This window comes from Zootoca vivipara, chromosome 12 (assembly GCF_963506605.1).
Source record: "Zootoca vivipara chromosome 12, rZooViv1.1, whole genome shotgun sequence".
Classification (NCBI taxonomy): Eukaryota; Metazoa; Chordata; class Lepidosauria; order Squamata; family Lacertidae; genus Zootoca; species Zootoca vivipara.
This window is the reverse complement of record NC_083287.1, coordinates 31,543,996-31,566,129: the sequence shown is the minus strand read 5'-3', so window position 1 is coordinate 31,566,129 and position 22,134 is coordinate 31,543,996. Positions and strand designations below refer to the sequence as shown.

Genomic DNA, 22,134 nt, shown 5'->3' with positions numbered 1-22,134 from the left:
TACAGGATCTCTTGACTGGCAGCTATGGCAGAAGGCGCAAGATAGGCTTCTTTCTCCTTCCATTGCAAAAAACGATGGGGGGTACTTGACTTCCATGGTAGGAAATAAATACTGTAATTCCATTGAAATGTTATAGCTTTTAGGGAGGATGACCTCCAGAATGACAATGTGTGTTTTACTCTTAGCACATGCAGTTATAAAGTCATAAAAATTTCATGGAAGGTTTTACTTAGGTGGGGAGAGATAACAGGATTCAAAATGTACTGATCCAAGTGTGGAAAATGCTTAACAAATGTATGGACCTGCTTTGATTTATCTGATTCTCAGATGAAGATGGACTTGGCATCAGCATTATTGGAATGGGAGTTGGAGCAGATGCAGGCCTTGAGAAACTGGGCATTTTCGTCAAAACAGTAACAGAAGGTGGAGCAGCAGAAAGAGATGGCAGGTGAATAATAATACAGTATGCTATTGTGAATATAGATTGGGATTGCTTCAAAATACAGCTCCTGTCTGATTTTGTTCACAGGCTCCATCCAAAATCTTGTAGCTAAAGGTTTTCTTGAGGCGCCTATTCCTAGTATGGCCTTCTAAAAGGCTGAAAGCCTACTTGAGCCTATGAACGTTTACCACCACTTCTCACAAACATTTCTGTTCATTGAAAAGTTGTTTTGTTCTGCAAATAGCATTGTCAGGTGGGCTGTTTCATGGGTGAGAAGGGAATTAAAGCACCCTCTCGTTTGGGATGATCCTTCTAACCTCACAGCAGGTCTGGATTTCAGTGCAGACCGAAATCTGTACTGAATCTGCTCCATCCCAGAACTAATACCGGTATTGTTTTGTTTTGTTTCATATTTCTAGCCACAACTTTTATCTTTTCACAGTACGTAACATTCCCCCCCCCCCGAGCTTTACTTGCTGTGTACATTCATTGATCTATTGCAGGCACCCCCAAACTGCGGCCCTCCAGATGTTTTGGCCTACAACTCCCATGATCCCTAGCTAACAGGACCAGTGGTCAGGGAAGATGGGAATTGTAGTCCAAAACATCTGGAGGGCCGAAGTTTGGGGATGCCTGATCTATTGGTTTGTAAAATCAAGTTTTGTATGTCTCCATAGCAAGCTGCTACATATTTGTTGAATGTATCAGGACCCCTTTTCCGATGGGAAAACTTGCTATCTGTTCTCCCCCTACTTGCTGAGCAGTCTGTAGCTTCAGTGCACAAGCAGTATTTTGCTTGTTTTGGAGGCTCATGTTGCGCAGATGCTCTACTTTTGAGACAAAATAATGTCGTATCCTTTCAAAATAACTGTTATTATCTATGTATGGTTAGCCTTGCACCATTGCCTTATCTTCAGAATGCGGAGTGCTTGGGGGGGGGGGAATGGTTTACTTTTCCAGGTCACTCCCCGCAAAGTATCCTTTCATGGGTCAAAAGTGAAATTTAAAGTAAAATACAGCATGATTTATATAGGTCATCTCCTTGCTCTGTAAAAGTGGAGTGATGTTATATTGCAAAAGGAAACTGAAGCTCTTATAGAATGAAATATAAAAGTAAAGTCAAATAAATAATTTTAAAAAGTCCCAGGCTGTGTTGCAAAGGAAAACCTCTGCTTTTGCCAATATTCTAGAATAGAAAAGCAGAAATCAGTATATAATTCTATGGATCTTGATGGTTCCTTCAAAAATGTGCCAATGTGCCTAAATATGAGCAATCATGTACACCAAGGACTGCCAGCATGGGACCCTGCAAATACTGTTGAACTGCAACTCCCATCAACCTTGATTTTTGGCCAAGCTGGCTGGGGTTGATGAGAGCTGATGAGTCTTAATAACATACTGTATGGAGAGCACCACATTGACTACCTCGGTTGATATGCTGTGATATAATATGATATATTGTAGTGCAGTACACTATATAGTATTATATACTAACTGACTCCACTACAATGATAGTAAAATTGTTGGGCTAGCTGGCTTCTGGGCCTGCCTGCCTTAATGGAGGCAGCCCCCACAACAGCGGGGGTTCGTTGGCAAATGAAAAACAAGGATGACTGAGGGTAAATCATCCTTGCAAATTCCCCCCAGGGACGGGGGGGGGGGGAATAGGCTTCACTCGCAGTTCATCTTGGTACCTGGCTCTCGCTCTAGCATGGAATGTCAGAGGCAGGGAGGCGCTGGGTGCAAAAGCACTTCACCTGGCGAAACCCCTCCTACGCCGCCATTAAGAAGCAGAGATTCTCCATTTAATTGGATCTTCAATTGGCTTTAAAGTACTGGCGTATGATGGAAAAGGGTTGCAACAACATACTGCCGAATATACCAGCTACATGAGGCATAGACAAACTCCAGCCCTCCAGATGTTTGGGACTACACTTCCCACCATCCCTAGCTAACAGGACCAGTGGTCAGGGCTGATGGCAATTGTAGTCCCAAACATCTGGAGGGCCGGAGTTTGCATATGCCTGAGCTACATGGATCAAAGGTTTGAATTGAGATAAATTTTTCTTTGGTATGAGAGTTGGTTGGGTAGAGGGAAACCTACGTTTTGTTTATTCTAAGCTTCTTTTATATATTTATGATTCGGCACCCCTCTCTGGAATATAAGATAAAAAGATATTTACAAGTGAGGAAGGGACGTTGGAGTAATATTGATATTAACGAGCAAAATGGAAATGCACCCAAACCACCATGCGGGGAGCCACTTTAACTAAAATGTATTAATTGGAAGTTGATTGACATTTTGATACATGTAATTGCATAATTTGGGAATTAATTGTTATAGTTATAAGTTGGCTATTATTGGGGGTATATTTGAAAACTAATGATTTTTTTATAGAAAAAAATTGTTAGGCTGTTTTGACTAAATGTGCAACAAACAGATTTCATCAGTGAGACAGTTACTGGGTTCCAAGCATTTATATCTAGATCAAGATAAGCCAGATTGTATGGCTGCTCATCATATGTATCCAGAGTTGATGGAGGACCTTTTTGGCTCCACAGGCCAGATCCTTACCAGGATCAGCCTCGCGGACCAAATTTGACAGGTGAGCAAGGTTGCCCACCTATCAATCACATGATGCCATGATGACATCATGTGCAAAGTGCTTTGAAGACCCGAATTAATCTTGCAACTGGAGGTTTCCCCACCCTGTCCACTGTTTTTAGCATGAGATCTCATGCAGGTGGATGCAGTGGACTGGATCATGCCCAGAGTATGATTTTATACAGGGTAGGGTAGATGTTATGAGCAAGATTTGCTTTTCAACATTGTTTTCTATAATAACAGAAATTAGCTACACCCACATGCTGACTAATGTACTTCAACTGGAAATTAAATTTCTTATGTTAAGGACCTGATTCTGTAACTTATATCTCAAGAACAGCCATTGAATACATTTTGTCCACTCCTGAATAAATGGTACTCTGATTCTGTAAGGGTTGCAAAAAATTATGGTAAGTGCCAGCTATTCAGCTGAAGATAAAATGCCATTTCTTTTCTTTTCTTAAGCTCTGCCTCTCTTGAAACCCCCCCTCCCCATTTAACAGTCGCAATATATAATTAGATTTTAGCTGCTTAGGCATACTTGGGTATGAAAATACCTCCCTTATTTGGAGCCTATGAAAAAGAATGTGTTATGCAGAGATTATGCCAAACCACCTGACGTATTTCCAAAAATGAGTCAGAAACAAGAAGGAGGCATAAGCAAGTAGGGAAGCAGGGTCGAAAATAACTCCATGAAGTTTAATTCTGAATTAATAGTTTTTCAGCGATGGTTCGCCGCCGTTGTTTCTTTGTTTAAAAAGCCCTTATATCTCGCCATATTTTCAGAAGAAACTTGTGGCAGATAACAAATCAAAATGCCACCCAATATTTAAGACATATTTCAGTTCCCATTCCTAGCCAAACACTGGGAAACCAAATTATTAGCCCAATATATTTCTTCTTCTGGTTCCTCTTTTAAGAATTCTGCTACTTTATGGGACTGTTTAGAAATAAGTTTGATGAATAAGTGGGACTTTCAGGGGAGACCTTCCTGGTGGATTGTGCCTAATTACCTTTACCCGTTCGCCACAAAGAAGCATAACACTGTCTTATTTTTAATACACAGTAGTTCAGAACAAAATGTAGTAGAAAAAAGAAATTAATCAAGTCTGGAGTATTCACAGTGCAGGCCGTACTCACACCATACAACTCCTAGCGCCCATAACAAACTACAGTTCCCAGGATTCTTTGGGGGAAGCCATGTGTTTTAAATATATGGTGTGGGTGTGACCTTAAGAGGGGCTAGGGAGCTGTGGAGCAGCAGGTCTTCCTTTGCACCTGCAGCCCTGCTTGCTGCTCCTGACTGGAGTGAAAGGAGCAGCACAACTCCCCATTCTGGGCTATCTGCAGCTTGGGGTAGCAGTGTCTCTCTGCAGGGAATGGACTGTCCTATGGGCTGCAGATCCATGCCCAGTCCTGCTCTTTCACTGCAACACCCCATTTTGGAGCCCAACACCAGTTACTGCTAATGGAGTCCCAGCAGCAGCAGCAGCAGAGGCCAGCAGACGGAGACATCTGCTAAATCTTAACCCCACCCCACCCCCTCCAGCAGCATGGAGTGGGGGTAGGAGTGCCACCTTGGGTGCTTTTTTCAAGCCACAATATTATCTCATTTTAGAATTTTTATATATTTACTTTAAAATAAATTTATTTATTTATTTTAAAAAACCTATCTGCATTTATTTATTTTAAAAAAAACCTGTCTGGATTTCAAAATATTGAATGAAAATGAACCATAAATGATCATTTTAAGTTTGCTCGTTAATCTACATATGCTGTAAACTGTAAGCTAGTAATGTATTGCCACTTGTTAAGTAGCTGCACTTCCAACAAACTAACTAGCTAGCTAATCAGCCAGTTGTTGCCTCTTTTTATGAGCAAGCAATGTATTTGAAATTGTAGAATGAAAATGTACTATGATTAGGAGTGCATAAGAGGGCAGCAGTTTTTGTAAATTACTGTAATATCTAAATCTGTAAATCAACATAAAAAATAAAAAAACTATTGTTCCCGAAAAGACAAAAAAAAAATTTGGACAGCACAACACCCTATAGAGCATGTGGCCTCAGAATATGAAGATAAAACAGGAATTCTGAACTGCGAAGTGAGGAGTTAAAAATATTTTAAAAGGATGCTGATTAAAGTTACTTCATTGTCCTCTGATTTCTACTGCACAAAATTATAGAGCTCAAAGGCACATGAAAGTCATGGAGCCCAGCTCTGTGTCCTAAGGCATGACTGTGTACAAATTAACCCCCTTTGAGATGAACCCACACTATCCAGTTATAAAGTACCAGACGCAACAATGGGAGTGGATAAGGCTTTGCCATAAGCAAGTAATAGTTTAATAAATAGAGAGCGCAAGCTATGTAAAGGCTGGATCTATTTTTATTTATTTTTGCTGCTAAACAGTTCCCCAATGAAGGATGGTAATATGGCTATTGCAGTTATGTTATATGTCCCAGAAAGTAAGTTATGGAGCAAAATGTGCAAGTACCTTCTAATCAATTTCTGGGAAGCAAGAGTGGCCTGTGTGTGTGTGTGTGTATTTCTGGGGTGGCTGTCTCTTTGATTTTGTGTTATATCACACCCCCATGGCAGTCATTTTGCGATGCTCTCCCAGCCTTTCCCAAAATCCAAAATGTGCCTACTGTTCCAAAACGTTTGGTGTCCCCTTCAACAAATAGTGCCTTGGATCCTAATATAGCTTAAGATAGCCCAGGGAAGGAAAGTTTCCTTACTCCATTTCCTGCACCCCTGCAATCTGAGACCTCTGAAAAGCCTCTGTGGGAGGATTAGGCAACCTGAACAGTGGAGGATGGGGCCAGGAGAGCTCATGGTGGGGAAGAGGACAAGATGGGAAACTTACTTTCTGTGAATCTCCTTAAGCTAACATATCTTAGGTTCTGAGGATTTGGGGTGATTCTCCCCTGCACAAGCACCATCCCCTCACCTGACTCCACATTGTTCAGAAGAGCCTCCTGGCACACCAGAGAGCTCCTTTCATGGGAGTGCAGGTAGCTTCACTGGGGAGGAGGGGATGGGGAAACTTTTCTTTTTGTCAACTTCCCTAACTTAACAATGGTCGCACGGTTTTCCTGTTTAACAAAACTCATGGCACATGAAGTATGTTGGCTCATTTGTTGGTGCTGTTAAACATAACCTTTCAGGCTGCCAAAACAGTCCTCGGAAACCTTTTCATACATGCCAGGGGACATTATTAAGGGTTGGAAGATTATTTCCCCAAAAAATACAATTAGTAACGTGAGCTGATATGCTAGGTTGCTGAGTAAAGACAATTATATCATAGAAAATTCAGCTTGCATTGCATATATTTGCTGAATGTATTATTTTGTAGCCCTGGCGGCATACTTGAGCTAGATGCTAAGGTTAAGGGAAGACTGCCCATTTTAAATACCTTGGCTTGAAAGGAAAGGTAGCTGATGTAGTATAGTGACTGAAAGACCGAGCTATCCATCAGATGTGACCCTCATCTCTTCTGTGAGCTCATTAGGTGGCCTTTGGCAAGCTACAGTGTGCAGTTTCCTTCCCTCTAATAGGAAACTCAGATGGTTTAATGCCCATCAGTTTTGAAGCAAAGCAGAGCCACTCAACAATAAGGTAGCAGTTTCTATTATACTTGGAGGGCTCCCAAGGTATGCAGAAGTATGTTTTAAAGTGATCTGACAAGCACCTGTGAGCTTTCAAGTTGAGATGGAAGCTGTCCGAAGGGGAGAGAACTGGCCTGCTCAAGCCTCTTACGGTAATAGTTTATATTTGCTTACTTTGCCAAACCTTTATTAGGTATTACAAGTATAGGACATCATAAATCATTCATATATAAAAATTTAAAATATATACAAATAAACAGCCGTGACAAAGATTTTCATTGGGATTTCTTCCCACTAAATAATGCCATTCACCACTCTAAGAGATACTATTGACAAAAACACAGCCACCCTTTCAGTTAATGTCAGACTGGTTGTTCAATGGACAGTAGAAAATGATATGTTCTACAGTGTCGGCACATTCACAGAACATCCACCATGTCTACCATTTCTGGGGATGTTTAAATATCTGCCCTTGGCAAAAACTGAGGGGACAACATTCAGTTGGGCTAACATAAAGGCTCTGCATTGGGCTGGAATTGTTAATATTGAGTGACCCTGTTAGCTGTTGATTTAAACCAAGGAACTTGGGGGAGCAAATTTTATTTACCAATGACTCGATGTTTTGTTTTTCAGTGTCCCTTAACCTGGTTTGGATATTGCAGTAAAGATATTGCTCACTTGAATTATACAAGGGTTCCAAGTCCATACTAATAGATCTGATTTTTCTATGTAAGAGTTGGAACCATCTGGATTTATAAGAGTCCTAAAGTAAGTCAGAGAACAGATTTGAAGGCTGGCAACGAATATGGCAACGCAGCCAGTATTTTATAGTGCTAGCTCACACCTAATATTCTATTGTGTGTATACCTAGTTCTGCACACTTGATTGAACTTGGGAGCCTCAGGATACATCTCAAGAAACTTGAATGTATCTTATCTAAATCACTATTATATGCTTGTATCCATACTGGGATCCCAAAAAGTAGCTAGGACAACAATTTAGCTTCAAAAATCTGAATAGCAGCTGGTATAAATTGGTTACCTTTCTGAAAATAAAAGCGAGCTACTGCTGAGGAGGTACACTTTGCCTGTTTTATAGCACTTGTACGATGGTTTGACCAACCTGAGTTGCTCTGGAATAAAATTATGAGATACATGTGCATCTGTATTTGCTTAATTTCCTGTCCTCTTATTTTCCATTTCTCTAATTTCCGGGAGGTTTTTAGCAAGTATCCTGAATGATAATGTGTGCTGTAAGGTTAAATCCCCCTTGCATTATACAAGGCTGTTTCAAGAAGAAAGAAAGGAAAAGTGACCCCTTTCCAACCCAACAGAACCACCTACACACTATATGGCTATAGAATAGACCAAATAGCTATGAAATGCTCACATTAGCCTTGTACCGCTATGGAACATGCGAAGCTAATGTCAAACTATTTGTCAATCTAGTCCAGCATTGTGTAGTCAAGTTGGCAGGAGCTCCCCAGGTCCCAGAGGTGGTATTTCATATCAGCTGCTACCTGATCTCTTTAACACAGCAGGGGAATGCTTGGCAGAGAGCGATATACTTTCTCCCTTCCCTCCTGCAACTCTCCCATCCTTCATAGGCCTAGGCTCATCTTCCATGCTGGTGGGAACCTTAGACAGAATAACTCTTTGTGGGATACCCAGCAAGGCTTACGAAGATGCTTGCTTCTTGTCGCTTCATATTAGCTGCTTTATTGAATACATGTTTACGTGCCTGGAATGTCTCCCCCTTAGTTACTGTAATATCACTTTAATTTGGGGCACTGCACTTTTGCTGGAAGGCTGCACTCTTGGTCCAGTGGCTTGAATCGGCTGGCTACCTTTTCACATTGTCAGAGCTGTTACGCAGGGAAATGTTCAAAGGCGGGGCTGACTCCTATGCACTTTCTCGTATTTGTAAAGAGCTCGTTTTTAAAAAAAATTGTGGCCACCATCCGTAATGGTAGATGCTCAGATCTGCTTTGATTATGTTCCCTTGGGCTACGTCACTTCTGCCGGCGCATTACTGGTATGTCTATGACATAATTGGTACTTATTAGTACTTATTAGTACTACCAAGTGCCATGCTTAATCATAAGCCAATAAGCTAAGGAAGAGCTCATTTTTATGCATGCATTACTCATGCCCACAGGATTGCTTCACAAATGGAAAGCTTGGTACTAAGGACTAAGTACAGACTCTAACTTCCAGAGAGTTCCACCTTTAATTTAAAACACAAGCAAGTTCGTCACTATGCAGCTCGTTCTACCTTCCGTGCTCATCAGTATCGTAGTTCTCTTTAATTTTCTTTGCGCTGGCTTACCTTCCTTTCATCATGTTCATTTTAAAACCTCACTTCTTATTTTTGAACACTTTCATTGCATTGCTCCTGGCTATTTTTCCTCTTTAATTTCTCTTAACGCTCTTCCTAAAGACATCCAACGTCTCACACCTCTGCCTGTTTTCTTCGACTGGAGCAACCCGGCCTATTATTATTAGGCTGCATCTTATCTTTGGCACCGTATTTTTCGCTCCATAGGACATACCTGACCATAGGACGCACCTAGTTTTTTAGAGGAGGAAAACAAGGAAAAAATATTTTTCTTTCTTTAATTGTCCTAGGCGCAGATCTGGCGTGGGCTCTGGCTTTTGCGTGGGCTCTGGCTCTGCACGGGCTCTGGCTCTCACACTCACTCCATAGGACGCACATACTTTCCCCCCTTCCTTTTTGGGAGGGAAAAAGTGTGTTATGGAGCAAAAAATATGGTACTCATTGCCACAAGCTATTTGTATAATGCAGGCCCACCAGCTCTTTAAAGTACCTCCAGATATATTTAGTTTCCATCCATTTTCCAATTAACTGAGTTTATAAATAAGCAAGCAAGCAAACATTTTGATAATACAGTCATGATATAACAAGATAGGTAAGTCTCAAGACAATAAAATGAAGGAAACCAGAGAGAGGGGGGGGGGGGAGAGAGAGAGAGAGGAAGAGAGAGGAAGGAAGGAAGAAAGAAAGAAAGAAAGGAAGGAAGACACAGTTCAGTTTCACAGTTGACAGATAATCTAAATTGGGGTTGCAGAAAAACGAGGGAAGGGAGATTAGAAGTAGGCTAATGCAACAGTTCAAGTTTATCACTGAGTACAGTCTTTCCAGACACTCACCTAGTGTATTTATTTATTTATACTGAGCATGCCCCAAAACTCCTGTTTGGAAATTGTTTTGCCATGTGACATGGAGTGTGACATGAACTAGTGTGACATGAACTAGTTGCCTTGTTCATTGAATCCTGGCCATGGGCAGTTCCTGGCAAAACCTTAGAAACCAGTGGGAAACTGAGCAGGGTTTGCATTGCGGGTTTGCATTGCTGGGTCTTCAGTGTCCTGCCCTGTTCTGTGCACCTTTTGATATGTGGCAACAGTACAGCATTTGTGAGTAATAGTAATTTAAAACAGATTGCAGTCACAGGAAATAGGGTGTGTCTTGCACAACGCAAAATATGGGGTTTTCATACAGCCATGTGTACATTTCTTGCCACTGTATCTGATGCTGGATAATTGTAATTTGTCCTGTTTGTTCATTTACCTCCATGGAAGTGGAGATCTGGTTCAAAAAAAATATGTATCTTGATTTCACATGGTATTTTCTTCTAAAACAACATTGTCAATAGGAATTGACAATATTATGTATAATGCAAGATGTCATGTATGTGTTGTTGACTTATTTATTGCTTCCAAATGCAATTTAAAAAGACATTATATTTTATTTCGTTTCATTTTTTTTTATTTCCTCTGAAAGGATCCAAGTAAATGACCAAATTGTAGAAGTGGATGGGATCAGTCTGGTTGGTGTCACACAAAATTTTGCTGCAACAGTCCTCAGAAACACCAAAGGGAAAGTCAGGTAACTATGAGAAATCCTTACAAAGTACGTTTTAAATTGGCGGCACCTGTGATATTTTCTGGTCATGCAACTACTCGATCATAAGTAAGCATATATATGTTAAGAAACCCTTTGCTACAATGGATCATTTGTATCAGCCTTGGACAACCTGGTACCATCAGCCCCAGCCAGCAATGGCCTCCACATTTAGCCTTTAAGGCAGGCACCCCCAAACTTCGGCCACTGGTCCTCTTGGCTAGGGATCATGGGAGTTGTAGGCCAAAACATCTGGAGGGCCGCAGTTTGGGGATGCCTGCTTTAAGGCCTTGCCATTTTGTCAGATTTGGCTCACAGAGGGTGGGGCAGATAAAACCCAGTCCCCCGTCCTGACTGAAGAGAAGGAAGATCGATAGGAGATCTTTTGTCTCACCATTCGTGGCATAATTACATGTTGTATTAAATGCAGAGTGTGTGGTGCCATTTCTTTTTTAATTTAATGTCATGTTCAGGATTCCAGTTTTCATTAGGACCATAGCACACAGAGGAGGGAAGGATTGAAAGTAAAGCCAGGGGGATCAAACCGTTTTATTAACCTGGCATTGTTGGCACTGTTTGAGAGAAGTACTCCACACGCAGGATGCCACCATGGAGAAGGTGCCATCATCATCTACCTAATCTTATAATCTGGAGCCGACATTAGGAGACTCCTCAGAGAAGGAGCTGGTTCATATTGGAGCAGGCAATTCTTCAAGTACTCTGGTCCATAGCCCTTCAAGCATTATAGGTCAAAACCAACACTTAATTGGTATTTTAAAATTGAAATGTAAATGATGGGAACAAACTGAGTGCACAGCCAGCCCAGCCACTAGGCAGAGTGAGAGGAGTGCCTCCTCAGGCAGTAAATGCCAAGTGATTAGGGAACAACAGTGAGGTGCTGAGGACAGAGTTGTGTGTGTCATGTGGCCTGCTCTGCACATCCTAAGATAGCCGGCCACCTGCAGATTGGGCTGCCTGTCCCAGGAATACCGTAGGAGAGGTGCCACTATTTTGTCCTTTGCCTTAGGCAGCAGAATATCTCAGGCCAGACCTGACTGGACGCTGGTGAAGATCTGCTGAACACTGGCAAAATGTGTTCCGTTTGGCAAGTTAGTAGCCTGGCTGCTGTTTTCAAGGCCAGACTTAAGTTTCTAAATAGTCTTCAAATGCAATACATTTGCAGTAGTCTAGCCTGGATGCTATCAAAGCATGGATAACTGAGGCAAGGTTATCTCTGTTCAGGAGGGTCTACAGCTCTATTCAAAGTATCGCCCAATAAAGGGCTCAAACTTGAAATTTAGTGTTTTTCTCTTCAGCTGTTACACTTCGTTAGATGTTTGTAAAAAGTAAAAGCCTTCTGTGAGTGCATTTCAATTTGGGAGGTCAATTTTCTCCCTTGGTAATATTTTTATTCCCAGAGTTTGTAGTTCTTAAATAAATCTAAATGTTTAGGGCTCTTTCAGATGTCTCTGTATGCAGGGCTTGAAATGCAGGAATTGATGGTTGTCAGTAAAACAATTAAAATAAAACGGAAAGGAAAGAAGTATTAGAAATAAAACATCAAGTATAATAATGTTGCTATATAAATCAATGGTGTGCCCACATTTTGCATGCTGTGTGCAGGTCTAGTTACCAAGCACATAGCAGGAGAAGATGAAGGAAAGGGTAGGATAGTTGAGGCTGCAATCATATACCCATTTACCTGGGAGTAAAACGAGATGAGCGCCGCAACCCCAGAGTCGTCCATGACTGGACTTAATGGTCAGGGGTCCCTTTACCTTTACCTTTAAGCCTCATTAAACACAGTGGGACTGACTTCTGAGTAAGCATATATAGAATTGTGCTGTAAAATTGTGTTGGGGAGGAACGTTTTCGCTGGGCGCCTAGGGACATGTAATGAAGGTTCTAGGCAAGTCTCCCTGGGGAGAGTGGGTGCTACCTGACTGCCACTTGGTGCAGCGCCGGAAAGGTAAACAGCGTTTCCGTGTGCTCTGGTTTCCGTCACTGTGTTCTGTTGCGCCACAATCAGTTTAGTCATGCTGGCCACATGACCCAGAAAGCTACCTGCAGACAAACACCCGCTCTGTTGGCCTGAAAGCGAGATGAGTGCCACAACCCCATAGTCACCTTCGACTGGACTTCACTGTCCAGGGGCCCTTTGCCTTTTACCTTTACCTCTCTACTTGTAAGCTCCCATGGTGCATAAGAACATTCTTTCAGAGGAAGTGCCACACTTACCTCTACAATTGGCAGCTGCAGGTAATGAAGATTAGTAGGCAACAATCCTCCCTATTTAATTTGAAAGGCAGAATTGGCAAAGTATTGCTATAGTTGCATTTCCATTTTCACATTACTATGCAAGCTGCAACATCAAATGAATTTTAAGTAGTTTGTTTAAGTAAATTGTTCCATAATTAGCATTGTTTGCGATTGTTATTTTAAATGTGTGTGTGTGTGTCATTACCGGGCATACATATTTTCTAGTGTCACTGGTATTTGTCCCCTAAAGCATTCCTTCTTATCCCCCACCCCCAGCATAACCGATCAAAGACATATTAGCTTAAATATGAGAAATTGTATTTGATAAATTGTGCAGAAGAAGGTTTAGAAAGAAGTTAAACTACAGCTTTGTATTTCATTTTTCTTCTTTAATTCGGTCAATGCTACTCTAGAAAGCTTACAGGGTATTACTGTTTAGTGACTTTGCTTCCTGCCAAGCTTCATGAACATTTTCTGAATGGTCATGACAATGGAAGTCACTGACCTAGAATAGATTGTGCATTGTAGCTTCCGGATATAATGTAGCTCAACTGTCTTTAGCTGACACAGTGAAGAAACCGTTAACACAGAAATGTGCTTTTTACCTTCTGAACTTTTCTAGCTTTGGCACAGCAACATTAGGTAAATTTATCCGCACGAAATCTTTCATCCGTTTTTATATTAGCTGGAGTTAGTAGGTTCTAAAATGTTTTTACTGTCTAATGGAAATGTTTCTTTTACATTGGCATTTGATACATTTGAGAAAGATAAAAATAATTGCAAACTTCCTAGGTTTAAAGTAAACTATTATAGTAACAAATGAAAGTTCTGCTTGTGTAAACAATGACATCCTGCTGAAATGTTCTGAGACTATGTTTCAGAATATGTAATTTGTTTCCATTTATTGTAATAGGTTTTGGAAGTTGTCTCCCAGTTCAGCCTTCTTAAAAGCGCGCTGAGGACACAATTATTATAATAATAATTTTATTATTTGTACCTTGCCCATCTGACTAGGTTGCTCCAGCCACTCTGGGCTGTTTCCAACATATATAAAAATATAATAAAACATTGCACATGATGCAGTAGTCTTGTTGGCAAGTATTGCTAAGCCATAGTTAATCACTTATTGGACTTCAGCAGTGCTCCGGTTATGCTTTTCCCTTAGTGCAACCAGGAACAACAAATATTTCACCAAATGTTTGGGAGAAAATGGTTCCTCCCAAACAAACCATAATCATGAAGCTAAGATGTGCTTGCTAGTCATGGTTTGCTAGGAGAAACCGTCCCTGTTTTGACATACTGATACGGCTTATTGTATCTACTTGCGTCAGGTGAGGAACAAAGTCAAGCGATTGGACAGTGTGCTGATTCCTGAAGCCTGTGTCCCAATAAGCAGATTCTTCTCTGCCCCATCTTCCCACACTGCCAGCATACTTCTGTGGTTCACCTCTGCCTATTGGCATAAACTAGAATCCTGATCTTTGCCTTCATCCAGACTTGGATCTTGCCTGGGATGAGTTATTAGTTGCTGTAAATAGAGGTTACAGAGACCTGTAAAAGGGTTGGGAGATTGTTGTAAGGTTCCTATTTTATTACAGGTGGAAGGAGACCATAACCAGTAGTTAAGGCAATGTGGTTACTCTGAGATTTAGGACTGTAAGGCTATAATATGAAGAATGCTAGTGCTTGTTACCTAGCTTGGATGTATACATGTATTTGTATAAGCATAATGGAATTCACTCTTAATCGAAGTCACTCTTGAAAGTGCAAAATGTAGCCAGGTTTTATGTTTTCCATCCTGTATCTTTAATGGCTTCAGGTTTTATCAGCTGGCAGTATTTAGATGGTTATAAGTCATTAGCAGACACTCTTTCAAAGCCCTTCATATAAAATAAGCCAGTATTTCACATTGATATTATTTTAAGATAATCCAACTTGTCATCGTTTATCCTGAGGTTGTTGTTTAATTATATTTCCCTGGAGTGGCTTAAATCTCCTTCCCCTTCTAACTAACTTCTGCTGCTTGCTTATAATTGTGGAATTCTGCCTCTATCTCATATCAGAGAGTTTACTGCTGCTTTCTGAAGCAGCCCTATTTTCTTTTACAGAGGAATGCTCATTTAATCTGTTTCTTGCTGCTTGGCCAGCTATTGAGTTTATTTGTGTGTTAGATTCCTTATCTCTCCTTTACCATAAGGCCCCAGGGTAGATTATAACAATCAAATCACAACCCTAAAGCAAGAGAAGTGTAAAAGCAATTAAAAGCAGTTCCATATGTAAAAAAAAAATTCAATGCATCTAAAAACAATTTCATATATAAAATCAGCTAAAATAGTTCCAAGACAAATGCAGATTGGAACAAAGCTCCAGTTAAAAAACATCTTCACTGAGTGCTGGAAAGACAGTAGAGATTGTGTTTGTCTGATATGTAACAGGAGGAGGTTGCAAAAGGTAGGGGCCACATTAAAGGGCTGATTCCTATGTTATAAGAAATGGATGTCCTGCTAAGATGGACCTCCAGTGATAGATTAGGTATTTAAGCAATGAGATGAGTTGTTGGATTACCGGGTCCCAAAGCTGTACAGTATAGGGCTTTGTACACCAGTCCCAGCATCAGTAACTTAGCATGGTAGCTGATCGGCAGCCAATGCTAGTCTTCAGCAGTAACTGGGCAGCAATAGTCTTTCGCAGAGAGCAGTCTAGCTGCTGTATCTTGCAGTAGCGGCAGCTTCCAGGCCAGCCTCAAGGTCAACTCCACATAGAGTGGATTTCAATGATCCAAACCGAAGCTCACCTGCCAAAGTTGGTAAAAGGCACTCCTTGCCACTGAGGTCATTTGGGCCTCTAGCAATGGAGATGGACCCAGGAGCACCCCTAGACTGCAAACCTGCACCTTCAGGGAAAGTGCAAAAGTCCAAACAAGGCAATTGAGCAATAACTACCCAACCACAAGGCCTCGGTTTTGCCATCAGCTAGACCTCTTTCTCACCCTATTATACAGAGCAGTGTGCCCTTTAGAGTTGAAAATACATTCCATTTAAATTTGACATTTTGTCCATTATTCTGTAAGTCATTAAGGAAGCACACCTTCCATCAAGCAGAGATAAAGGACCAAAAATAGGACTGTGAAGTGTTTCCCAATGGTCTCCACTGTGGAATTTGTTTTATCCATTGTGCTGAATTCTTTGGTTTGCTTTTTAACTGCTTCTGGGGTTTGGGAGAGAGTTTTTTGTTTGTGTCTGTGTTCAGTTATTTAGTTCGTTTGCATCCCACCTTTATTTCCTTGTGGAACTCAAGGTGGCATATTTCTGGGTTCCCATGGTTTCTTCCACCCAGGCTCTGACCATGTCTAGACCTGCTTTGCTTCAACAAGGTGCCCCATAGTAGCCTCAGAATAATTGAGCAGTGACTTCCTGAGCAGAGTGTTTTCCTGTGAGACGTTATCTTGGATTTTAGGCATCATTGGTGTCAAAGGGCAACACCCCCCCCCCCAGCACTCTTACACAGCTCACCTTCGTTTCAGTAGGGGTTGCACCAGAGAATTGGACTTTGGTGGACTTTGCCTATAATCTGTTGGTTCCTGCTGTGTGACTTCACAAAGTTTATTATACTTCCTGTTGTCTCTAATCATATCGTATGCCTCTCAATACAGTCTTGCCAGTACTAAAGTACATGTCTCCTTCTAGTGAACCAGTAATAGGAAGTATATAATTAGCAGGGTTATTGAAGTCCTTTTGCTTTGGTGGCTAATCTTTGAGGCAGTGATTCAGAACATTATGGCTCTTTTATGCTGGTTTCTGGCTGCATAATCAGAAATGGAATACATTTCAATATTTAATTAAACATCTTGCACTTTAGAAAATCCACATCTGTAAACTGCTTTAAAGTACCGTATGTACTATTTATGGAATGCTGGGAAACGGGGTCTTTATACGCCCCCCCCACAAAGTAGCCCACCCCAAAATATTCATGAGACAGAGACTGCTGCAAGGGCAGAAGTCTCTAGCAATTCACTTTGTGCATTCAGATTGGGCCTGGTGCAGAGGTCCTTGGCCTTGATGGGGTCCATAAGATCCAATTCATGTGAGCAAACTTACAAAAATGGCAGATTCACCTACATTGTTCTCCGGCAAGAATATTAAATGCTGTGTAGGGTTGCCAGACTCAATAGAGCAGTGTTTCCCAACCAGTGTGCCTCCAGATGTGTTGGGACTACAACTCCCATCATCCCTAGCTAGCAAGACCAGTGGTCAGGAATGATGGGAGTTGTAGTCCCAAAACATCTGGAGGCACACTGGTTGGGAAACACTGCAATAGAGGACAGGACTTCTGTGCCTTTAATTGCCCTGCTCTCTTTTGAGTCTGGAAACCTTAAAGAGAAACCAGCAGACCCTTTGCTTGGAAATTTCCAGACTCAAAAGAGAGCAGGGCAATTAAAGGCACAGAAGTCCTGTCCTCTATTGACTCTGGCAACCCTAATGCTGTGTCCATCAATATTCACAAGCTTATGGCACGACAAGCTTGCCGTTTGATTAACCAATTTTCAGCTGACTTGGTGAAATGGGCCTTGGCTGTCCTGGCTTCAGATATTCTCAAGCCTATTCTTGATTCCTTCCCAGCCCCTGGCTTTTATCATGGCCTTCTCCAGATCCTTTTGAGACTGTTTTGCTGCCTGAGATGAAGGACAAGATGCCCCCCCCCCCCATTCCACATACAGAAGCCAATCAGGCTGACAGCTGAATTTTAGCTCCACCCTCATGAAGGATTAGCAGCATCCCTCACCAGCACCCAAGGGCAGCAAACTAGACTAGAGGGCATAGGGCAGGCTACCGTTTCTGGTCCCCAGTCTCTCACCTGATGGGGACACCTCAAAGTAAGACCAGCCATGTCTTGAGGGACGTGTAATATAGGTTAATATGCGTTTTAGGCATGCTGTCTCTTCCTAGCTGTTTGGTATCGCAACGTGCCCCTGACTGCATCACTTTAGATAAGCTCATTTTAGATGCCATTCTTCCTCCATTGTTGGCAACTTTGTACATGCCAAATTGCATTCCTGTCTGCTTCTCCCTATGACTTCATGTCTGACCAGTGACTCAGCAGAAGTGATGCTCTTGAGAACTTGTGTTACAGATTGACACAGAATCTTAAATTCCACTGGAGAATTTGTAGCCTCTGCGCCTCAGATCAAACAATGTACTGTATATCACATGGCGCAGGAACCTTTCTGCAATCAAGATGGCCTGGGTCTTCCTCCTTGAGTTCTATGGAAGAAAGTCAGGACATAAATGGAATATATAACTCGGATAATCTTTCAGCAAAATGAGAAACAACCCCCCCCCCAAAAAAAACCCATGCATCCTATATAACACACTGTGGTATGGAAGTGAATTAATTGGCTATGGAGTACAGCTGTAGAAAATGCTTTTGTCTGTAAATCTCTGCAGCCTTTTTATAGCCTCTAACTAAAGTACACTTTCCTGCTTTTGAGTTGTTTTTAAATCCTCCTTTGCTTTTGCGATTCAGCAGGCCATTGATTGAATTACATGATGTGCCAGTGTCCACAAGGCTTGCAGCCTGAATAAATTTAAAAGCAATAAAAATAGCGATTAGCATGAAGGCATAGGGAAATGAAAGGAACAGTAGGAACTATTCCCTCTATAATCAGGGAACAATGGAACATTTCTCAAGAAAATGTGGAGATGAAGGAGAAATGGCTGTGCCTATAACGTATGGCCCAAGACTGTTAATTTATGCAGTTAAATAAAGAACCAAACATCTGCGTATGCACTACATGCCAAGGAAAGGAGTGCATAATATGCCAGGAATCATTTATATATGCACAGTGTGATTAGGCTGCCACAGGTTTGCAGTGGCATGCTGATTTTGAGGAGAATGCATGGAATGCAGGCAGCAGGACTTAAATTCTTTGTTGGGATCCACAGGCCCTTGAGGTGTGTGTTGTTGTCTCCAGACATGTGCCAGGGTTTGTCGTTCCCACCCCTCCATGCTTCCATCCACTGCATTGGAGGCTTTTCAGGGTCTGGGTCAGGCAGCAGAGGAGACCCTGTTTGGAAGGGGGTCTTCAGCAGCTCTGCTGTGTGTGTGGAGCTGTTTGGAGGGCCCATTGGATCTAAACCATAGTCAGCATTTTACCATTTACTCTGTCTTTTCGTTTGTCTTTCCCCCCATTGATTTGTTGCATCCAGCCACAGCTTTCTCCGCTCAGGGGCTTTATGGACACCAATCATGCACACAATCTTCTTTCATAATACATATTGAAGTAGCTGCAAACCATTGAGGGTAGACATGCATTTATTAATGCAACCCAGTGTACAGAAATTCACCTGCCCGTTGTCAGACAGGATCTGGCTGGTGACTGACATCTGAGCTGCAGAAGGGGGGCGGGCACACACTCCCCTCTTCTATGTATACTTTGCTGTTGGTAAAACATGGCTGTTGCTTTCTCTTATCATGAAATTCTTTATTAGGAAACCAGAATATACCACAAGGACAGAATCTCCCCTCTCATTGATACACTCAGGTCACCATCTCTCCTCTATTCATAGAAAGTGTTTTGTAACGCTGCAGTATAAACATTTGTAATTCTAGGTCATGGAGGAACTCCCATAATTACAACGGCATGCTTTTATTATTATTGTGACTTCCAATTTAAACTTTTGTCTAGCACAATACAGTTCTAAAACAATTGTGCATTGGTAATAGATGAACATGTACTTAATTGTTTTCAAACAAGGCATTTGGGCATGTATTACGCCGCTTTCATGTAGTGGACCCCAGTCCACGAAACCTTATGCTATAATCGAGTTGTTAGCCTTTAGCATGCAACAATACTCTTTTTGCTGCATTTGGTCATCGTTTCATATATCATACGGAGAAGACAGCAAATGATTCATGTTCCCTGATGTTCTCCTCAGGTTTATAATTGGCAGAGAAAGGCCAGGACAAGTAAGTGAAGTGGCTCAGCTGATTAGCCAGACCCTAGAGCAGGAACGTCGCCAAAGAGAGCTTTTGGAACAGCATTATGCACAATACGACGCAGATGACGATGAGGTAATATGTTTGTTCTTTCTCTTATAACTTCGTGAAGCTCCCTTTCCTGCATTTCATTCTCTCTCAAATGCTTTGTCTAATCATAGTAGGAAAACAACTCCTTTTGCAAATGAACATTCCCCACCCCCCACTCTGTTTCACAAGACCACAATCATAGATAGTCATGTTAGGCATAATAAGTTTCTCTGTAAATATGTAAGTGTTGTTGCTGAAAGTACTCTCTGGGTTGGGGCAGAAAAATGGCACTTCTGAATGCTAAGTAGGGCTCCATATTGTCCCTGGTGTTTCTGGTCAACAACAACAACAACAACTTATTAACAACAACAACAATTTATTATTTATACCCCGCCCATCTGGCTGGTCTTCCCCAGCCACTCTGGGCGGCTTCCAACAAAATATTAAAATACAGTAATCCATCAAACATTAAAAGCTTCCCTAAACAGGGCTGCCTTCAGATGTCTTCTAAAAGTCTGGTGGTAGTTGTTCTCTTTGACATCTGGTGGGAGGGTGTTCCACAGGGCGGGTGCCACTACTGAGAAGGCTCTCTGCCTGGTTCCCTGTCCAGACACGCACACAGGACCTTCAGTCATACCTCGGGCTGTGCTTTGCACCGAACCTGGAAGTATCGGAACAGGTTACTTTCAGGTTTCGGCACTTGCGCATGTGCAGAAACACAAAATGACATCATGCGCAGAAGCGCCGAATCACATCACGTGCATGCACAGACGCAGCGCTGCGGGTTGCGAACGCGCCTCCCGCACGGATCACGTTCACAACCCGAGGTATGACTGTACATATCATGTCACTTTCAGATTCTTCTTTTTTAAAAACAAAAAACTTGACTACCCTACTTTGATATTTTTTTTAAAAAAACAAGTTTCCAGTCCTCACCTCTGACCCAAAATGGTAAAAAAAAAAAAAAAAAAACCAAAGGAGGAAAGAGACATATTTTTATGCCTTCTGAGGGCCAATTCATATCCACTCATGTGGTGAAATAATCGCAAAATGATTTTACTGTGTCAGTTTTGCATGGTGAATATTCCTTATGAATGCACATCAGTGTGGTGACAGTTGGTATTTACCATGTCAGTGAGTTTCTTAGTTCTCAAGCTTCAGTAAATACCAGCTGTCACCACGCATGGCACATCCACATCTTTTCCCCTTGTCAATTAAATTACTTGCCACGTTAATCAAGAAATGGCTTTCCTGTATCAATAATAATAATAATAGTTCTGTATTTATTTTAGGTATGTCTATATGCCTTTCAAAAATCTTTGGTCTTCAAAGTGGCTTACCAAGTTAATGTTAAATGATATGAAAACAACGCACCTAAAAACAAAGTAACCAAATATCCAAAATAAACTAGACAACAGTGAAGCAGTTCTAGATTATTAGCTTTTAATAGATGAAGAGAACAGGATACTTCTAGTCTGGTGGTATAAAGGGAACATTGCTGCTGCCAAGCACATATGTCTATGGAAGGAGAATTTACGGGGAGTTCTTTTCGATAGTAGTCCTTTCGACTACTTGCTTCCAAACTGATTAACTCTTTATAGGTTAAAGCAAGCACTGCGAATTGAGTCTGGAAACAAACTGGGAGCCTGCACATATACTGTAGTACTGGTCAAATAAGTTCACCACATTGAATGCCAGTTAGCAATCTAGTCGTCATATTCTAGACCAGCTGAAGTTTCTAAACACTTCAGCTGGTCTATATATACAGGAGCATCCCCATGTATATAACACATTGTGTTAATCAAGCCTAGACACAACCAAAGGAAGAACTATTGCGAGATCACCTGTTGCTAGAGGGGATGCAGTTTTACCTGGCAGTATGTCACTTGGTCTTGAGTTCATATACCAAGATTTCTCAAGGCCTGACCAAGCTTTTCATATTGGAGAGTAAGAACTGTGCAATTCAGGCAGTACTTCACCCCTGAGTGTTCTGCCCAGGGTGATATATGCATAGCAGGCCTTGCTTGCTTTCTCCTGCGATGCCTTCATCACAAGTAGAATGTATAGAGAAACTCAGAACAACTTGCAGTTCATTCATTACCTTCCCATTGTGGTGAAGGAGTAGTGAGAGAAGGAGCGCAGAAAATTTATGTGCAAAATTTACATTCCATTTTTCTACTGTAGTTATAGTGCCCAGAGCAGCTAACAGCAATGTAAAACTTACTACATCAGCTAATAATAATAATAATAATAATAAATCATTGATT

The 22,134-nt window shown here is 41.5% G+C and overlaps 1 protein-coding gene across 11 annotated transcripts in view; it reads left to right on the top strand.

The window, feature by feature from the left end:
* Nucleotides 1–22,134, top strand: part of PPP1R9A (protein phosphatase 1 regulatory subunit 9A) — a 136,825-nt gene that overhangs the window by 72,471 nt on the left and 42,220 nt on the right. For all 11 annotated transcript variants that reach the window (XM_060280759.1, XM_035129902.2, XM_035129896.2 and 8 more), the window contains exons 4-6: nucleotides 328–448; nucleotides 10,463–10,567; nucleotides 19,777–19,912. In XM_060280759.1, coding sequence (XP_060136742.1) covers nucleotides 328–448; nucleotides 10,463–10,567; nucleotides 19,777–19,912 — 362 coding nt within the window. The remainder of the gene's footprint in view (nucleotides 1–327; nucleotides 449–10,462; nucleotides 10,568–19,776; nucleotides 19,913–22,134) is intronic.